Consider the following 21,661-nt stretch of genomic DNA (forward strand, 5'->3'; position numbering starts at 1 on the left):
GTACTTAAAATGTGTTTATACTTTGATAATGTTCCCATACTTAAAAAAAAAATGCCTATTTTAATTTAGGGTTCTGGTCATTATTATTCTCAACGTTAACACCATAATTGAAAACACAACATTTGTAGAGTGGTCTTGCTCTGCACTTCGTAGTCACTGGGAAATTTACATCTTATCTCTCTTCTCAGTTTACTCTTCTCTTTGATATATCTTCTAAGGTGGACTAGAAGAAAGAGGAATAAACTTTGAATTACATCAATGTAATTCAAACACATTGAAGGACTTGCTTTCTGTGTATGTAGAAATGTATCTATCATAACATACAGTAAATTAAAGTTTTAATCTAAAGCAAAGATAGACGAACCTCAATTTATGATAGTACATATTGTGCTTAAAATACAATATTTTTCTAATGGATAAAGTAAAATTTTAAGAATAAATAGGTGTAGAATTAGGGTAAATTGTTTTATCATTATTTGAATATTTATATAATTTGGATTATTAAAAGTCATTACACACACTACAGTATTTAATATTTTCTAATACACATTCTTAGTTTCCTAAATAAAAGAAAGTTATGAACCAACCAGTCTTGTTATTACCAGAAAGCCCTGTTTCTTCTCTGTCTGGTTGTCTAAATCTGAAGCTTATGCTTTTTGTGACTCCTATTTTTTTCTATGTTAAGAATAATGAAAGAAAATCAAGCGCCAGATCCAGAAGCAAGTGTGTGTTTCTGTAGAGAAATCACAGAATGAGGAGGCGTTTCACCTCCAGGTCGCTGGACTGCAAGTAGAGTCAGCCCACTAGGATTCCGCCTGACAACACTTTTGTGATACAAAAATGTAAAATAAGGAGATGGTTCAAGTCTCCTTGAGAGATATTAAAAATGCCAAGGAGTATAAGGAGACTGTGTTTTTCCCCAACATATGTGTATATGAAATTTTTCAAACCCATGTTACATCGAAGCATTTCTCACCTTTTCTTCAATTTTCAACAACCAAGATTTTATCGAGTTTCTTGTATTTTCTATTACGAACATAACAAATATGCTGTTGACATGTTTTTCAAAACAACAAATGCTAGGTCCCCTGCCCCATCCCCTCTAGTGATTAGTCTCATTTTATGTTTATATTGCAGTCCTCATCAGGTCATTAAAATTGCCCAGAAATTCAACTGTCTTGTCTCTTCAATTTGTTCTTCTAGTCAAGATGACTGTTTTCTGCCCTCTTCTTTTCCTCTCCATTCACTTCACCTCCTCTCATCATCTTTTCTCTTCTCTAATCCTTACATCCCTACATCTTTCTTTCTTAGAGCTAATGACTTGCTTCTTATTTAAATGATAAAATACATGCAATTAGAAGAGAAATTCCATGTTTTTTCATCACTAGGTCTTCTGAACTACCAATTTTTAAATGTTCCAATGACTTAGCCTCCTTTTCTATTGTAATGAGTGGGCTGCCTCTTCTTTTATTTTAGGAAAGTCACTTCACTTGTGGATTTGACTGTATCTTTTTACGCCTGTTCAAGGAATTTGTTCCTGCATTTATCCTCTCTCTTTTCTGTATCATCAATTTTCTCCTGTTAATTTCACCTCAGCATAAATACAGGTGCAGTAGTACCCAACAAAATGTCTATTCCTTCAATCTGTGTCCCCTGCATTATATATTAAGTCCTGCATTATGTCTTCCTTCCATTTGTAGAAAAATTCCCTGAGTTTCTCTACTTCCTATCAGGCTGATCTAGCCCTGAAACTATGATGCAAAAGTCACCAATAATTTTTATGTTTTGAAACGATAGACATTTCTCAGCCTTGCCCTTTGTAGACAACTCAGTATTATTTAATCTTTTCTTAATGAATCCATTCTTCATTTGGATGCCAGAACCGCACATTTTCTTGGTTTTCACTTGACTTCAATGGCTGTTTCTTAACCATCTCCTAGCTTGATGTTATTTTGACTCATTTATAAAATTTGACATGCTCTTGGTCTCCTAGCTGACCTCATTATCTATAAACTGGTTGTTCAGAAATTATATATCTGTTTCTATTCTACCTGCCAGTCCAGACTCCTATATCTGATCATTCACTCAACATCTTTTCTTTGATGTCTAATAGGTATCTCAGAACTAACGCATCCAAAACAGAAGTCTTGAATTCCACCTTTTAAACTTTGTTTTTCCCAAGTGTCTCTTTCTTAATAAATGGCACTTTATTCAGTAAAAAAAGAAAAAAAATAGTGGTTGTCCTTTAGTTCTCTTTCTTTTACTTTTGATATCCATCCATCAATTAGACTGATCAGCTCTCCCTTCGAAATAGAAATCAAATAATACTACAAAGGGTCTGAGGACATGATACAGTGGATAAAGGAACCACAATTTCAAGAACTTTGTGGCAAAAGTTAAAAGAGATATCTGTAGCTCTAATGGTATTTGAAAGATGGAGTGAAGATGATGATAATGCTAATTCATAATAGTTGGAAAGAACTTGGACTGAAGTAGAAGAAAGAAAAAGTGTGTATGGGGGAAAGCTGTTCTGTTTGTCTGAGATAAGAGACTACAAGGTAAAGAGAATAAGCAAAGAGATTAATGACTGGGTGTTTGTATTTCAGTCTTAAAATGAACAATCACATTGCCTAATTGACTAATGGGGAGAGGGGAAAAAATGAGGCAATATTAAAGGGCTGACTGACATCAATCATCTCAGTAAAGTAGAAGCAAAGGTTATCCCTTAGGATATAACTTGACAAGAGGAGAAAACATTTCAAACAGCTGCTATGAGGTATCAAAGGACGAGAAATGAAAGGAACACTAAGTATCTGGAAAGGCCCAGTCTTGATGTCTTAGTTGTGTGGAAAGTGTGATTTTCCAATCTCAGATGAGCTTCTGTTTTCTCCTGTACCCAAAGGCAGGGGCTGACATCACCCCATAAATGCACGACAGTCTCCATGCACCCTGGGTTGTTGCGTCCCATGCGATGAGGGTTGTGGGGAGAGAGGAGGGCAGCACAGGATTAAGAAAAGACAGTCGCCAAGAATAGAGTGAAGTGGGGCCAAGGGACCTGCAGCCTCAAGGACTGGACCGCCTAATCTGGCCTACGCATTAGCTTTTATTAGTTAGGTGAGGAAGTAAAGGAGATAAAGCTTGTCAATCTCAAGATCTGTGAATTCCATACACTATAATAGGAAATTGATTCAAGCCAATCACACTTGCCTGCAGGGGGCTGCACCATAGGTCTCAGGATGTCTGTGCTTCCCCAAGGGACAAAACCTTTATGTATATGAATAGATGGAGAGCACGTCATTGAATCTCTTCCCTTGCAGGTTGTGGGAAGGAGTGCAGCCACAGAAGCAGAGGCTTTTCTTAGCCTGGGGAACGTGGGGGTCTGTGCCCACCTCTATGAATCCCGCGAGTTCTCCAGTGGGTCCCTACTCGACTACACCTCTCTTTGTTTGCTTTCCATGTGGAAAGTCGTACCCATCTTTGACTGTCCAGTCATCTTTGGGGCCAAACAGGGAGACATAAGGTGCAAGGTGAAGCAAAATCCCTGAAAGGATCCCTCTCACAGACTCTCCTTTCTTTAGGGGCAGGTACAAGGAGACAGATGGGTAGGCTGCTGCGTGGCAACACTGGGTGACTAAACAGAGAAGAACGGCAAGAGAGTGCCAACCTTGTATCAATATATTCAAAGTATTGAAATAATCATATTCTTTCAGGCTGTTCAAAGTCACTGTCTTTCCTCTATTTTATTCCCTTCTATGCCATTCTTACCTTATATCCCCTCTTTACCAGTCAATTGTTTGATGTACATATTTTTGTTTGTATTTATTCTTTTAATATTCATATTGTTTTGTACCTAAGCATTGCTTAATTGGGGGATTATCTGGTTCACCTTCTTATTTGTCAAAATCAGCATCGTGTCTAAGATCTATTCGTATTGTTATGTGCACATTTAACCATTATTTTTAGTTGATCATTCTCCATAATACTCCATGACATGTGTCTACCATATTTTGCCGATCACCTCTACTAGTGGTAGACAATCAAATTGCCCCCAACTCCTTAATATCACAAACAATAATGAGATTTCTCACAGAAGTCCTTTGTGGATCTGTGAGAATTCAATGATCAAATACTCAGGAATGGAGCTCCTGAGTTTTAGAGTATAGGAACATTCAATTTGTTTAAGCACCATGGCTTGTTCTTCAAATGAACAAATTAACAAAATTAAAAGGATAACATTAAAGGGAGAGTTTATTCATTTAATCTTTAAATTTTGTAATTTACCTATGCATTATACCCATTCTGCAATTTAGTTCATTTATATTGCTTTTTACAATTCAGCCATTATGTTTTCTTATGGAATATTTTCCATTTGGTTCACTTATTCATGTCTTCTTATTCTTTTCTCAATTACAAATATTTCCTCCTTTGTCCTTAGGTAGATACCATCTTCATTTCCTTCTATTCTTAGAATTTTTTTTTTTTTCTATGGAAAGTTTAACCTAAGTAAAGAAAACTGCCCTATTCCTTACTGGAGTAAAATTTTCCTTCATTTTTGATATTGTAACAATCACAGAGATTGCTTGATTTCAGTGGAATATTTGTCTGAAAATATGCATAGTTTTATCAAATTGTTAATTAATTTATGTTTCAGTAGATTTATTTTGTCCAACAGAAGAAATATGTTTTTTATGCCAGAGAATGATCATGGCTATTATCATTACTGGCTTGTTTATAATGTTATCTTTGATAAAAAAAAAAAAAAGTGAATTATCTTTATTTGTATAATTTGTTATAATCCTGTGCAGTGTGTGTAATAAAGTAAGATTATAGTTTTGTTAGTTGGATTACTGAACAACCGTAGGGAATTTCCTAATTCTGAAAGTATCTTCAAATTAAGATTTGTTTTTATTGTTATATATTTTCAACAAAGTTTGGGAGCTAAAATATGTGTTTGTGTTACAATAAAATGTGTATTGTTTTAGAAAGCTTAATTTGTTAATTAACTTTGTAATTCAACAGATATTTACTGTAGATATGATCTGGGTGCTAGATATGCAAAAATGACATTTTTAAAACCTAAATGCATTTAATTTTCTAGGACATACTTTTGCAATTCATTTGATTGGTGAAATGAAATCATCCATTAATGCCAGAGAATAAAAGGGCTAGCTCCATTTGAGTAGATATACTTAAAGGAAAATTTGCAAATTAGTTCAGTGAAGTAAGTTGGGGTTAGTTGCCAGAAATCTTTCTGAATCTGATCAAATGCAGTATCAAAAAACACATCCAGATTTAGTTAATGAGATATCTTAATGTGAAACAATTACTGCAATAAGGCGAAGGGGTCATTGCAATAGGGGGAATGTGCCCACCATCTCGAAGGCTAGGCAGAGAAGGGCTTTCATTTTATAAAGCGGAGTAAATAATGCTAGAAAGAATAGGATGTGGGAAGGTAGGAGGATTGAGGGCGGTGTAAGATTAGGGACAGTAGGTAGACTAAAAACCTTTTGGCTCTGAGGTCAGCCTATTCTTAGGAGAGGTTATGAAGGGTTGAGTCTGCTGAACTGAGGGTGCGTCAAAGTTCAGGAACCCTGGGGAAGGAGAGAATTTCAGTTAAGTTTTGGTAGCAGGTCTATTGTCCAGATTAGTACAGTGGCACAAACAATTCAGCTAATCATTTATGAAGCAAAGAATGGGAATTTGGAGGGTCTTTGTCTGCCCTTGTCAAGAGTAAACAAGGGGAGTGCCCTGAATCTTATCTGGTCAAATGGGGAAGGGTGGTTCTTTGCTGTAAGCCATTTCCAGAACTCAAAAGGGAGGAGGAATTTCCTTAACCTTTGTTATTTTCCAGGATCACTGGCCTAGTGTAAAGTTCAACATTGTCAGGATGGAGATGAAGATAAGAGATTTTGGAGAAGTGTTTTGGCAACTACATGTGAAAGACATAGAAACGCACAGGAAGAAGACCAGAGAATTAAAAAATACATAGTTCCACTAAAGTTAAAAATAAGACATGCGAGATTCTAGTGGCAGAGCCGAACTCATTTTGAACTGTGACTGAGCAGTACTGTTGTGTGGGCAAGTGCAGTGATAATATCCAGCACTGCCTCTAACAGTAAGGAAAGCATGATTTCCCAGTGTAAATATTTGGAAGCTCTGTTTTTAAAGATTAGATTTCCTGTTAATCAATTCCCTCCCAATAAAACCACTGACATTGTGAGTTGCTCTGTATATCAAGGGAAAAGATATGAGAAGTTTCTTCTGAGGGCTGCTTTAAAAGCTGGTGAAGAGAATAATCTCTCTCTCTCTCTCTCTCTCTCTCTCTCTCTCTCTGACTTGCTTAAAATGCTCTTAAAGCAAAACTTTATAAAATGAATAAAATGGTAAGTCTACGTGCATTTATACTTCGTGATTGTTAATGAATGAAATGTTAGGATAAAAAACTGGGCTTACTGTACAAAATACCAACCAATCTAAAAACAGCTGACATTAAAGAGAGAGATTTAAATGAGAAAATTCCTTTCAAGTGAAATACCCTAATAAAAGCCAGAAAATTTGAAACTGAAATAAAAATTTTATATTGTTGTTTTGTCTGTAGATAATAACTGAATCTTCAAGCAATATGTATTCTGTAAATTCTAGTCTTAAAGTCCATAAAGTCTTGAGTTTGAGACTCTAACAGCATTGAGTAGTCAGCTATTTTATTCTAGTCTTTCAAACAAATTCAGACAGCTTTGCCAAAGGTAATGTTACCTCAGTAATTGGATTCCATAAGCTATCACTCGTAGTTAGGATATGAATATCAAAGTTTTTGGTGAAATAGCCAAAACAACAGGTCTAAAAAGATGCAATTCTTATGTGTACAATCAAATTAAAAAAGAGAAATTATACTGTTATGATTAAGAAAATGTTGAGTAGGACTTGTGCAAAGAATTTCAAAATCTAAGGTTCAAAAGGAAACTAAACCTAGGATAGTTTTAGGTCAACATATGGGAAAGTCATGTTTATTCTATTGTAAATAATGTTTGCTTCACTATATGGCGTTATAAGTGTCTTTAAAAATATTTCTCTTAGCATAATTTTTTTCTGTGTGATTATCTCATTTCAGAGTAATAAAAGGTAGCTGACCTCCCATTGAGGACACAAGATAATGAAGAAAACTCAATGAGAGAAATAGTTACTTGAACATTGAATGGCATTTTAATGAAAAATCTCAGTATCTAATTATTGAAACAGGTTGCTAGAAACCTGCCAAAGTTTAGCTCAGAATCTTATAGACACATGGAAGTATATTGGGAACTCATCAAACCCATGCGAAAGGGATTGCTCAGATTAGGAATTCCAATACGTCTCCTTCCCTGGAGTTTTACTCTTTTGATCTTAAGGGCACCAAAAGGCCTCATTGATATCCTCTGCATTCTGGAGGTGCTGAGTGGTCCTGCCACCTCCATCCAGGCTGATAGACCAGAACAAGGGGTACTCTACAGTACCCAAAATCTACATAGAATTTTGTGATATTCCAACTTTGCCATAATTACTGCCCAGATACTTATTATGCAATACTTAGAGGGTTTACAGCTGTGGAAATGACTTTAGAATATGCCTCATCATTACAGGAGAAATGTTGTCAGAATAAAGTGGTTCAAATTTCGTAGCTTTCATTGTCACAAAAGATAGGTTGTATATGCCCATTTTTCTTTTTGATTCATTCTGGCTTTTATTTTGACTTCACTCTTGGCATTGATGGAAATTCAGACCGTTTTGATTTTGTTTCACAGACCTAGTATTTCTGAATCTTGTGTATTAAGGTTTTCTCTCATATAAGCCATTCTGAAGAATTGGCCACATTATCAGGTGCCCGAAGTGCTCCCTTTAGACCTTCGCCCACTCCCAGTCAGAATATCCTAGATGAGACCTCAGTGAGGGCCATGGGTGGGCTCTGCTGTCAGCCAGGTCACTAGGAGCCCCTTGCCCACAGTAAACACATCACATATGAGGATGTTCTGCCCTTCTGCACGAAACCTTCTTTCCTCTTCTCACCTTTAGCCTTTAGCCATCTGAAAAATGATGATTCACATCTATTCTGAAGCTTTTCCCTTGAACAAAGCAGTCATTCTGTGCTTCATCCACTCATTTACAATGGTATCTGCCTCTTTTGTAGGGCTTGTCCTGAACCACAGATTCCCACACCCATGCCCCCTACCTCTTAGAGATAGCAAATTCTTTGAAAGCAAGGACCGTGTCATACTTATTTTTACTTTTTCACTCCTGTAACGCTTGTCATATAATGTGGTATTAAAATATATCTATTGAAAGACCAAAGGATTTTTCATGAGTGTTATGAGATGTTGGTCAATATTGTAAAAAAAGGAAAATAATGATAAGCATTCATATCCCAAGTCAGGGAATTTCAGAAAACACTCCTGTTGCTATTTCTTAGAAAATTATAAATGTATATTCTTTAGTACATATCACATGGCTTCCCCTCCTCGTAATGTGAAATTTCTCAGTTTTTTTATCGGTTAGTTTTCTTGGCTATGCTTAGATAGTATTGATCTGTAAAAGCAAAGACCTTTGCAAATTATAGTCATAAAATATAATGAAGAAGAATATTATAAGATGTCTCACAATTGGAAGATTTAAGCAGAGAACCTTTACAACAGACACTAACTAGATCAAGAAGAGTTTAAAACATGAACTACGTAGAATTTTGGAAGCTTGGTTAATGATTGCAAGCAAAGAAGTTCCAATAGTTAGCCACTACTTTAGAGTATTTAGCAACCTGAAAGAGTTAATGCAGGATCTAAACTTGTCTGATATTCTCTCATTATTACCTTCCTGAATTACATACTCAGAAAAGCACACAAAAGATTTGAGTAAAAAATACATCTTGCGTGCATTTATAGGAGAAGCATATATATATATTTTTTAACTTAATTTATCTTCCTAGAACTAAACCTAATGATTAGACTTCATTACTTTAACATCATCTCTGATCTCTTGCTGAGCAACAAGACTTTAAAATAATTTATGACTTATGTTAATGTGAACTATGTTTTAATCAATTTTCAGATTAAAAAAAGATAACCTTGAAAGAATTCCAGGAAAATTTGATTTTAAATGCATTCATAAGGATAAAAATGAAATTCAGAACCAGCTGTTTTATAGGTTTGAATATTCATACCCTATATAGTTTCTTCAATCATAAAATATGATTTAATTATTGTTAAATAAGAGCTTAGGCAGAAGGTTGCAAAGCAGGAAATTGACATTCATTAATAAAAAGTCACTCTAAACTTCTGAGCTTGTCTATAAATGAGTGGATTTCCTTTGGTAAATCAGTTTTCCAACCTGGATATTCTAGATTTATTTAAAGAAAGGATTGTTGACTATAAACTTTTATTTTTTAAATTAGGCTTACAAAAGTTTAAATTTATAGAATAATTAATACCAGTTGGGCTCAGAGTGTTTTGTCATGTGGTTACTGGTGTTTAAATAAAATTTGGGATTTAAATAATTCATCTAAAGACCTCTACCTTTAATGTTTACGTTTCAAATTTTTTTATTGAGAGATTTAAAACTCCTTCCAACTGACTTTAAACTTGGAGTGGTCATGTTTTAATAAATTATAAATATATTATGAATTATAATTTTTTTCCTCATCACATTTAAATATTCCATTTATATTTTTGAATATAGCCAGATTTACTATAGATAGCAAATGAATTTGCAAGGTTATCTAATGATATTTATAACATGTTATAAATATTTAATATAGGATCTTACCTCTGGATCCTTAAGAAAGAAAAAAGCAAAAAAATACATAGTGGTGTTTTGTAAAGAAAGTAAAAAAATCATTCTTACTTTCTTTCCCCCACATATAACGAGATTACTAATTTCTTCTTGATTAAGCTTTCATCCTTTCCGTATTTTACAGATGTTGCTCCTCTGTCTTTTAGTTTGCAATGTTTCAGATGTGAAAACTGCTGCCATCCTAATTTTGTTCTGCACATACTGTCTCCTTTTTCTGGCTGCTTTAAAGATCTCATTGTTCCTGATTTGAGCAATTTGATTTTGATGTGTTATGAGGTAGTTTTCTTCTTGTTCTTTGTATTTGTGGTTTGTTAAGCTTCTTGAATCCCTGAGTTCATAGTTTTGGAAAATTCTCAGCCTATATTTCTTCAAATATTTTTCTGTCCCTCTCCTCTCTCTCTTCTGCTTCAGGGACTATTTGACCACTTGAAGTTTTTCCACAGTTCAGTGACCCACCATTCCTTCTTTCCTTCCCTCCCTCCCTCCCTCCCTCCCTCCCTCCCTCCCTTCTTTTCTTTTGTACATTAGACTCTTTTTCTGTTATATTTCAGATCATTTCTATGTCAATTTCACTACTTTTTTTTTCTTCTGCCATGTCTTATCTAACACTAGTCCCATCTATTTTTTTCTTTCTTTCTTTTTTTCTTTTAATCTCATACATTGTGGTTTTATTTCTAGAAGGTTGATATGGGTGGTTTTTTGCTTTGTTTTGTTTTGTGTTATCTTCTCTGTCTCTAATTAACTGCTTAATCTCTCCCCTAGCTTCCTCAGCATATGGAATATATCTGAGTGTCCTTACCTAATACTACTGCCATCTATCATTTCTGAATCAGTTTTAATTGATTTTTCTTTCCATTGTAGGTTGTATTTTTCTGCTTCTTTGCATACTTTTTTTTTTAAGTGCATACTACACTATGAATTTTACCATGTTGGATTTTGAATATTTTTATATTACTTAAGATGTTTTTGAACATAGTTTGGGATACAGTGAAGTTACTGGAAATTATTGGGGGGGGGTCTTTTTTTTTTAAAGATTTATTGAGGCCAAAGCATCATTTATTCTAGCTTCAATTTATTTCCATTTATAAGGTGCAATACTTCTTAGTAATCTAATTGATATCCTGTGAATTATGAAATTTCTTGTGTGAGCTATAGGCACTGTTCTCTATAAACTTTGTTGGTGGCTCTTTCCTCATTCTTGGTCTCCTTAGTAGAATTTTTCTCCTTAAATTTGCAGATAAATATAATTAATAGATGTGTAGTAGCAAAAAGACAAGAAGATTAAGGAACTCTAGAGAAATTTCATTTAAGATATTTTTCTTGTCTGCTGTGTCATTTATAATATTGAGTACTTATATTTATTCTTACCCAGTCAGTGTCCTTTGGAAGATTTCAGAATATTGTCTGTAAATATGTTTTTAAAAAATTTGAAAGAATTTGTGATTAAAATGCATTTACATAAAAGAGATTGGTCAACATTCCTTCATTTATGCTTTAATATTTTGTTATTTTTATAGGATATAAAGTGTGATTGAATTGAACATTTATTTGGTTGATCCTCATCATGAACCGAGCTTTTAGCAGAAAGAAAGGTAAGTGTGCCCATTTAATGGACCTGCGGTGGTCAGTTGACTACTACTATGAAAATCAAGCAGAGATATTAAGAAACCAGTTTCTCCTGTTGTCAAAACATATGGTTCAGGAATGAAGTTAGACTAGAGAACACATATCTGCAAGCATTGCCAAGCAACCTGTTTTGGTTATTGCCCTACTGAAAGAGTGGAGTTATTTAATATACTTAATTCAAAATACATTTGTGACACAGTGTTCTCTGACAATTTTATTCTGTGGTGTGAAATTGAAAAAAAAAAAAGATTTGAAACCACTCCTAACTTCACCTCACATAGCCGTACAATACTAAAGTCCCTAGGCTTTCATAAGTTTGCCTTGATTTAAATTAACTCATGTATGCACTCCAGTTTTTACTGAATAACATGTGAGGCTTGATGATAGGTGAATTGATAGCCATAAGGCAAAAATATTCCTTACAATTTTAAGGTGGGAATTTAAAATAAAAATAAATGTAATTAGCAATACAAGAATGAAAGAAACAGTTTTTGTGTTTTATTTTGTTTTTTAAGGGTCAGTAAAACATGTCATTTGACAAAATATTTCATGATCCACTCATAGGAAACAGAAAAATGTGATAGCTTTATCTAGTTCAGTGAAGGTAAAATAGTGTATCTTTTCATTGTCTAGTGGTGAGCACAAGGCTGTCTCCTGTTTAACCTGCTGTCTGAATTGGGAGAGAAAACTTAGCCAGTGCTGTTCAAGTTCTTAGGTGATTAAAAACTGGAGAAAGTAATGAAAGTGATAGGATTACAGATATGTGGAAGGAAGACGACAAGTTAGGTCATATTACACACTATAAACTTAGTAAGCTACTGCTAGTTGCCAAACATGGGTCCAAGAAATCTAGAACTTATCATTATTTATAATATTATTATTTGGAAGATGCACTTTAAGTGTTATGTGGGTAAAAAATGACTGAAGAATAAAGTCAACCTTGTCATTAGCAAAAGTTCCAGTTCATTTTCTAATGTATGAATAACTAGCAGCCCAGAACCAGGGAATAGAATGTAGCGTTCTATTCCGTGCAGTCAGGCACAGTGTGTTCTCTCTTTAAAGGACTAATTGACACATTGTAATGCGCTCAGATGAGAAAGGCTGGGATGACTTCAGAACTTTCAACCATGCCACAGGGAAGCATGCATAAGAACCTTTGGTATGGTAATAAGAGTTCTTTCAGTGTTTGAAGGGCCGTCATTTGGTCATGGTACTAAGTTTAATAGAGTACAAATAGATGTAAATTATAAGGTCATTGATTTAATGTAGGAAAAATCATTCCAACAAAGTCATGCTAAAATACGATGGAATTACTCAAAGTACTATGACTTTTTTGGTTATTGAAGTGAGAAGTGTTCATTTGGATGTGGTACAGAGGCTTAATATATTCAGTAGGGATTTAAGTAATGTGAACTTTCAACTCTGAGAAGCTAGGAATTTGTTATTTTACTTAATTTTCTGAATGACGGGAAGGCAAAGTGATATTTATTGTGGTCTGTAGCTTTCTTCTGATTTAAAGTATATCCCAAAAGTAAAATAATGTTTTTTTTATTCTCTTTACTAGTAAAAAAAATCTAGAAATAATTACCTTACATATGAAATATTTCTAATAAAGTAATAAAAATCTTACATCTCAACTTATCACTTTAATCACACTATCTTATTTTTAAAAATTCTTCTTGACCTTATCTTTATTTGCTTATAATTCTCTTTCCAATGGTTTTAAAGTTGAAACTCCACATTTTTAATTTACTTTTTATTTGAAGGGAATTTGGAGAGCTTTTTCATCGAGAAACCCCAAGAGATGGATAGTAATATGAATAACTAGCAATTGTATATTTGTCTCGTTTGAAGACAGTGGGAATACAACCATGAGGAAAATTAGACTGATTTAGAGAATCAAGAAGCAGAAGTACTTGTTATTTCTTGCTTTGCTTTACTCTCTTTAAATTTCCTTTGACTTCTTTTATTTTTCAGGTCTAGTGATTAAATATCTATCAGGGAATTATTAATCAATTATTTTACCCTAACTCCAATTTAGTACTTGATGTTGGAAATTCGACCTTAAGGTCACCAATCACTTCTGACTCTCTCATTTAGTGAGGTTGTTAAAGGAAAATTATTAGAGTCTCTGCTCCTAGTTTCAACTAAAAGCACTATTTAATTGACATTTAATTTGAGTTGGAAAACTTGAATTATATGAGAGAATTCATATATCCTGAAAATCAGGAGTTTATATTATAGCATTAGAGAATATATAATTAAATCAATCTGTCAATATCTAGCATCAACATACACTCTATACTCTACTCTAAACACAGAAAGTCTATCAGTAAAAACTTATCTCTTATTTCATAGATACTCAATTTACTTAATTATGTGTAACCTTACTAAATCATCTTGAGCCTTAGAAGCCATAGGAAAAGAGATTGTTATCTTAAACCTAAACATAGTTGTTTTTTCTCTTTTAATTAAATCCCCCAATTAGTAATTTGCCTGCTATTCTTTCATTAAATTAGCCAGCCAGGTACTGCACTGATACAGAGGCTTAATATATTCTTTGCAAATGCTCTAATGGTATTAGAGCTGCTCATAGATTGTGAAAAACACTGAATGTATTAGCATTGCATCATTTTTTACAATATTGAATAGCTCTGTAAAAACTACTCTAACTTCGTAAATATTAATTAAATTTTAATGAATGTATTTATTTTATAACTCCTTTCCCTGTTAGCTTTTTTCTTTGAATTTTAAAATCCTAAATTCTATTTATTACACAAAAATGAATATTTTAGTAAAAATACATGAACATAGCATGTGACTAAAAGTGATGATATAAGTGAACTAATTATACTATATTTTCCTTAACTTATCAGTTGACATACTGATGAGTAAATACAATCATAGTGTATAGCACTTAGAATTCAATATTTAAATATTATTTTCCTTTTTTATGACCAATTCATATACATCCATTCATCTAACAACATTTAGTTTTCAATTTAATATAGTCAAAATATTAAACTCTGACGATATAAGAATAATGAAATTACTGCATCTTTCTTGATAAGATCTTGATCAACATGCATTTCGAATAACTAGATTTATTGACCCAGCAGTGAGAGCGGTTTGACAATTGTTAAACATTTCCCAATGTTGGCCTTTCCTTTTATGTATTTCTTTTAAGTATTCACTATTGAGTTAGTGATCATAGTTTAATTTCAATGAAGGGAACACACACTACAATGTCTATATTCTCATTTCCATACCAGTTACATGGATATAACGGCTTCTGTAGGCACATACAGTGACCAGGGACCATCCTCTGTACTAGCTCTTCAAGTGAAGTCAACCACATCTGTAGGAGTTAATATAAAGAGTTTTATTCTGTTTTCTTTTGCCAAACTATAAATTAGGATAAAAGTAAGGACTCATTTTGGAAAACGTTCAGGTTTTATAAGTGTATTACTTATACTAGAGGTATGTAATGAAAAACCTCTACATTATCAGCACTTGATGTGTGGATATAAATTTTTGTCAGTGTAACAACTTCAACTTGTCCACTAGTAATTTCATATTGTAATAGTTTGTCACCAGTAACAGCTAGATATAACTACCCTCTTTCTAGGTCACTGCAATATGACCATAACAGTGGTAATATCGTCAGTTTTCAAAAAACAGAGGATTACAGGAGAAAGCAGTTATCTCTGCCTCAGGATTGGAATGAACCATCATATTCATGCTTCACTCAGACTTTATGTCCTTCCGAGCAGTGTTGTATGTCTTGGAAAAGGAGACATGAGAAAAATTGAGTTTATAAGTAAAGAAAAAGAAAAAGGAAAAGGAAAAGGAAACAAGAAAGGAAGGAAGGAAGGAAGGAAGGAAGGAAGGAAGGAAGGAAGGAAGGAAGGAAGGAAGGATATTGGATTTTTTTTAGGGTTCATAAAAGCAGATCTTTGGCATTTTTATTATTTTAGTGTATAGTATTGTGATTTCTTTCCTTTAATATATGAGGACAAAGTATATACCAAATTTAAGTACAAATTATTCTTGAATCAATCATGTCACTATCCAGTAGCAATCATAAAAGAAAACTATAATTAAAATGAAAATCCATACAAGAAATAAAAGTTTTACACATTAATGTCAATGTCAGTATGTCAATATTGCTTTTTGAAGCCAAGAATATGTTGTTTTTCAAAATGTTTCACCCAAGTACAGCTATCACATGTCCACTTCAGTAGTTAGAAATAGCCCGGAAATGTGCCATGAACATGAGATTTCATTAATCCCATATGTTCTGTCTTCAAAATTCTTGCGAACATTGCATTGTATACAAAAAACATGTTAAATATAAATGTAGTGCACTATCCCTCAAATAGTATAAAATAATTAATATTCCAGAACTAGATAGCACTTTATCTGTTTTCATATTTCCGCAGTTTGAGAACATATTAATATTCTCAAACTTCCTTCTCTTAACTCAATTTTCAAGTGTTCTGAATTGAATGTTGAAAATATTTTGTAAATATTCCAATATTTCTTTTCAATATGTACTTATATATTATTTTTATGGTAAAATATGTCTTTGACTTTATACTGTTTATAATATTGACTCTAAATTTGTTTAATTCCCAGGAATAAAATACTCATAAATAGCACAAAAAAAGATGACATATTTGAAGGTTGAAACATTTTACTACCAAAAAATTGAGTTAAAAAAATAACCAAATTTGATTTGTTTAACATTAATTTTTTTTCTCACTTATGAATTCTATAAAATGTTTGGGAAGATATGTGGAATTATAAAGTTCAAAAATTGAATGAAAAGTATATATTCTATTTTTATCAATAATATACAAATCAAATTAGTTTCAATATCTTTTACCCTTTTGGTTACTTTTATTTCTAATATTCTATGACACTAATCTAAGAAACATTTCAAATTAAGAGTATTTATATGAAAAACTCCTGAGAGTAGACCTTCAGTTAATGGTTCTCTAAATTTAGACCAAAAAATTATCCTAATATTATATTGATTTCTACAAGAACTTAGTAGTAGATGGACTTATTTCAGTTTTATTGTTGCTAGTTTAATTTTTTTTTGGTACACAGTAAAAGGCCATTTATTGTGGACTTCAAAAACAATAAATATACAATATAAAGAAACAAAGAAAACTATGAAGTTCCAGGGGGAAAGAAAAGCATTATCCCATTCCCACAAAACAGCCAGTGTAAATATCTAGTTCTTTCTTTCTTTCTTTTCCTTCCTTCCTTCCTTCCTTCCTTCCTTCCTTCCTTCCTTCCTTCCTTCCTTCCTTCCTTCCTTTTCTTTCTCTTCTTTCTTTTCTTTTTCTTTCTTTCCTTATAATATTGGTTTGGTGGTGATGAACTCCTTTTGCTTTTTCTAGTCTGGAAAGCTCGTTTTCTGTCCTTCAATTCTAAATGATAGCTCAGCTCTGTTGGTTAGAGCAATGTAGGTCCTTGTTTTTTATCACTTTTAAAGTTTCATGCCAATCCTTCTGGCCTGCAGAGTTTCTGATGAGACATCAGCTGATAGTCTTATGGGAGCTCCCTTGCTTTTCTCTTGCTGTCTTAGGATTCTTTCTTTGTCTTTAACCTTTAGCATTTTACTTATGATGTGTCTTGGTATGGACCTGTTTGGGTTCATCTTGTTTGGGACTCTCTGTACTTTCTTATGTCTATTTCCTTATGTTTATTTCCTTTTCCAGGTTAAGGAATGTTTCCATCATTATTTCTTCAAATAGATTTTCATTTCCTTGCTATCTCTCTCTTCTCCTTGTACCCCTACGATGTGAATGTTGGTATGCTTGATGTTGTCCCAGAGGCCCCTTAAACTTTCCTCATTTTTCGTATTTGTTTGTTCATTTTGCTGCTCTCAGTGGGTATTTTCTACCACCTTATCTTCCAAATCACGGATTCGATCCTCTACTTCATCTAATCTGTTGATTCCCTGTAATGTATTCTTCACTTTTGTTATTGTATTCTTTATTTCTGACTGGTTCTTTTTTATGTTTTCTATCTCCATTTTATGTTCTCTATCTCTTTGTTGAAGTTCTCATTTAAATCATTGCGCATCCTTATAATCAGTGTTTTGAACTCTGTATCTGGTAGATTGCTTGTCTTCATTTTGTTTAATTCTTTTTCTGAAGTTTTGGCTGTTCTTTCATTTGGGACATGTTTCTTTGTCTCCTCATTTTGGCTGTCTTTCTGTGCAGGTCTTAGTAGAGTGGTTTTGTGTAGTAGGTCTCCTGTGGGGCCCAGTCTCCCTCGTCACCTGACCTGTGTCCTCAAGGTGTGTCCTTTGCATGGTTTGTGTATGCCCTTCTGTTGTAGTGGAGCCTTGATTGCTGTTGGGAAGTCAATGGGAGGGATTGATCCTCAGGCTGATTGGTTGTGAGCACTACCTATAACTATAGTGGAGGAACTGTCATGCAGGGGCTGACCCTATGGAACAGGATTCCCTTTATCAAAACTCTGGTGCCTGCCTTGTCTGCCTTATGGGTGTGTTGTTTGTGGAGGTGTTTGGATGGTATCTGGTGTAGTCTGAAGCTGGCTACCCAGTGTTTTGGTTCTGGGGCCTCTGGAGAGGAGCTCTGTTGCAGGCCAAGTTCACCTGCTGCCTCTGCCCTGCCTGGAGCCATTTGGTATGTGCTGAAAAGTGATCCTCAGGTGGTTGCCACCTGTGCTGAGCTTAGAGGCTCCTGGGAGAGGCTAAGCTACGAACTGAGGCCAGCTTCTGCTAATGCTGTGCTTAGTGGTGCTTAGCAAGAGGTATGAGACACATTGAGTCCAGATACTTCTTATTTGGGGTTTGTAAACCTTTGAGAGATTATAGGAAAGTCTGCCGCATGAGCCAAGATTGGCCATTTATATGGCGAAGCCACTGGAAGCAGCTTGGGTGGGTCCTCAAGTTGAGTGGGGCAGGGTCTCAGGGAGTCACCAGGGTGGGGATAATGGTGTAAGCTAGGTTGATGGAGACTCAGATATGGTGCTTGTCTGTGTGTGCAGGCTGGCTGAGGAGAGGTCTCAACAAAGGAACAGTGGCTTCTGCCAGTACTGCTGTCTAGTAGAAAGTTCTGCTCTAGCCCAGGCTCTGAAGCCAGACAATTCTATTCCTCCCTGCCTGTCCCTGGCAACTTTTGAGCTGCTGCCCCAGCACCGGAGTTCAAAGCGAGTGAGTCCATCATGGAGTAAGTCCATGTGTGGACCCTTTAAGAAGAATGGCTGGGACTCCAGCAGCCCTCCTTCTCACTCAGCCACAATCTCCATTGGTTTTCACAGCCAAAAGTTATGGGGACTTCTTATCCCAGCACTGTAACCCTGGGCTGGGGCTCTGGTGTTGTGCTGGGACCCCTCCTCAGGGGGGGACTCTGCAGCTGAGATATCCCTCCCTATTTTTAACTGCCACACATGGGTATGGAAACGAGCCTATTTCACGTCTTGGTCACTCATACCAGTCTCTACATGACTTCTTCTGTATATCCTTAGTTATAGGATTTATGTTCAGCTAGACTTCAGACTATTCTCAATGATGGTTGTTCTGTAGTTTAGTTATAATTTTGATGTGATTGTGTGAGGAGGCAAGCTCAAGTTTATTCATTCCACCATCTTGATTTGAATCCTATTAGGTTAATATTAAAATTTCCCTTTAGTAATTAATTCTTTGCTAAAAATAATAACAACTAGTGAAGAGAAGATTACTGTTTATTGATTGGGGAATTAAGAAAATAAACTAATTCATGAGAGTATAAGTTCAAAAAGATATTACATAATTAATCACATAATTGATATATTAATCATAGACCAACTGATGTTGCTATTTCTATATATTGCTTACAAAGTCATAACATTTGTATTATTTGAAAACATTTAAAAAGAAAAGCTGAGACATTTATACCAAAGAAAGAATTATATAATCACTTTCCAGCTACATTGTTCTTATATCTGACTAGTTATTCTTTCTTAATTTAGCAAAAGAATCTTGAAATTAGAAATTCTGTCACCCATATCAGATTCCTTATAAATGCTATTGCATGAATATGACACCTTTAGAACCTGTAATTTAACACTGTGTATTCTTCATTACAGACAAAACATGGATGCATACGCCAGAAGCTTTATCAAAACACTACATTCCCTATAATGCAAAGGTAAAATAGTTCATATATTATTGAATTTTATTTTGTGATAATATTATTATTAATTTATGGTTGATCTTAGAAAGTTTCTTTATGGATTGGCATTTCGTGGTAGATGATTAGAATTTCCAAGGGTCAAATTCTACTGAAAATATATTGCATAAATAATTTTGTAATGTACAGTATGGGAAGTTATTTTTCTCTCCAAATAAGTGATTTGTTTTTTTTTTTTTAATTCTTTATAATTTATGTTTAAGTCATGCTTGTATTTCTTCAAATGATTTTGTCCATTGTTAAAATTATTTGCAGTATCATAGCCTGTAGAAATAAAATAACCAACAAATTAGTGTTCTTTAAAAACATGTTAATGTTACATTACAGAGACAAATATAAAAACTAACCTCACTATGAGAGAAGTGAGATGAAATTTTAATGGGACAAACAAAACTTAAGAAGGGACAAACAAAACTTAAACTATTAATAAAACATAAAAAGTGCATTTTTTTGGTGAATCTTTTGTTCAGGTTGCTGCACTTTAATAAAGAAACAGAAACAGTCTATATTCCATGAGTCTTTGTTGTTGCAAAACTGGACAAATGTACGAGTGCAATTTACAAAATAGTCTTTAAAGAAAGATGTTATTTTTTGGTTAGTGAGCACTAAATCTGAAATAGATTTCAGGGAAATCTGAGTTTAAATTTGGAAGAGGCAGAAGTGAATTAAAGAGTTGGGTTTGGGAATGTTACAGTGAGTTGGACTTAAGCATCTGACGTTTGGATACAGCAGGGGGGAAATAGAAAATTATAAAATTATTTTTGTAAGAGAATTTAAGTGTTTATGGGTTGGTAACTTATACGTTGGGATATAATGAGATTAAGTATGCAGAATTATTTCAGGAAAAGTTTTTTAAAAATTGCACTGTATAGAAAGTCATTGATCTTTAACAGGGAACCTCTAGACAGTGCTTGTCTGAGTCTGAATGAGCAAGAAGAAGCATTTAAAAGGCCACATAGAAGTTCTCCAGAGTTGTACTCAAAAGTGAGCTTCTGAAGTGCAGCAACTATATGTTTTTTTGCTGACTTGGCTGCAAAGAAAATGTTCTAAAATATTATCTCTGTAAAACTAATGTATTTGAAATCAATACAATGATTATGAATTTCTCTGTGAAGTTCACATGAGGATTTGATTGCCATGATTTAGCATGAAATGTTAACTAAATGAGAAAAACTGAGTTAATATTATCTATCTCTTTTGCAGATATTCCTCATTAGCTATTGAGAAATGATATGAAAACTATATAGAAAAATTCTAATCTAGAAAACCACTGTTATTTTAAAGTGCATGCTCAGTTTTTGATAATACTATTGATCGTAGTAGAATTCTATCCTTCAAATGAAAACATCACAAATTATTTTTATATATGGTTGAAATGTTTCACTTTCAAAAAGTGGTTTATACAGGATTGAAAGATTGTAGTTAGACCTACCATTAACTTTAACTCTGTGGGTTAATGTGACAATGGAGATCTGCTTGTCTACATGAAAAAGTCGCCTGTGTTAATTCAAAGCTGCATAACAACTCTAAGTCATCCCACACAAAGTGGAGGGCACAGAAACATCTTCCCAGACTGGGGTCATGGAACAGAAGGTTGATTTTGTCTATTCTAATATGGCCTCCTGAGTGGTAATGTAGGTAATGTGTACCAAGTAGTGTTAAAACTATTTGAAGAACTTTTTTTTTCTGTAGCCCCTCCTTTGTGGTACCTTTTTAATTGATAATTTAGTAGTTATTTTTGAAATGTTCCCCTCTCTTATAGAGTACATGGTACTTCAAAACCAAATCCATGTCCACAAGAAGTACCTTAGCACAACAGAAAAAATGCAGACAATAGAACTAAATTTGCCTCAGTTTAGATCCTGAGTTCAGCACTTATTAGCTATGAGTCTTTGGGCAAATTACTTAACCTTTCTGTGTATATGCCATCCATCTGGAAATAGAGATAATAGTAATTAGAGTTGTTATAGACATAAGTATTAGATAAGTATTAGAAGAGTATCTGG

General features: G+C 34.0%; 1 protein-coding gene across 10 annotated transcripts in view; it reads left to right on the forward strand.

Annotated features, from left to right (window-relative positions):
- GULP1 (GULP PTB domain containing engulfment adaptor 1) overlaps positions 1-21,661 on the forward strand; it is a 223,461-nt gene that overhangs the window by 117,806 nt on the left and 83,994 nt on the right. For all 10 annotated transcript variants that reach the window (XM_074339089.1, XM_074339081.1, XM_019740768.2 and 7 more), the window contains 2 exons: positions 11,331-11,405; positions 19,552-19,613. In XM_074339089.1, the coding sequence (XP_074195190.1) occupies positions 11,378-11,405; positions 19,552-19,613 (90 nt within the window). In that variant the 5' untranslated portion in view covers positions 11,331-11,377. The remainder of the gene's footprint in view (positions 1-11,330; positions 11,406-19,551; positions 19,614-21,661) is intronic.

This window comes from Rhinolophus sinicus, linkage group LG01, assembly GCF_036562045.2.
Source record: "Rhinolophus sinicus isolate RSC01 linkage group LG01, ASM3656204v1, whole genome shotgun sequence".
NCBI lineage: Eukaryota > Metazoa > Chordata > Mammalia > Chiroptera > Rhinolophidae > Rhinolophus > Rhinolophus sinicus.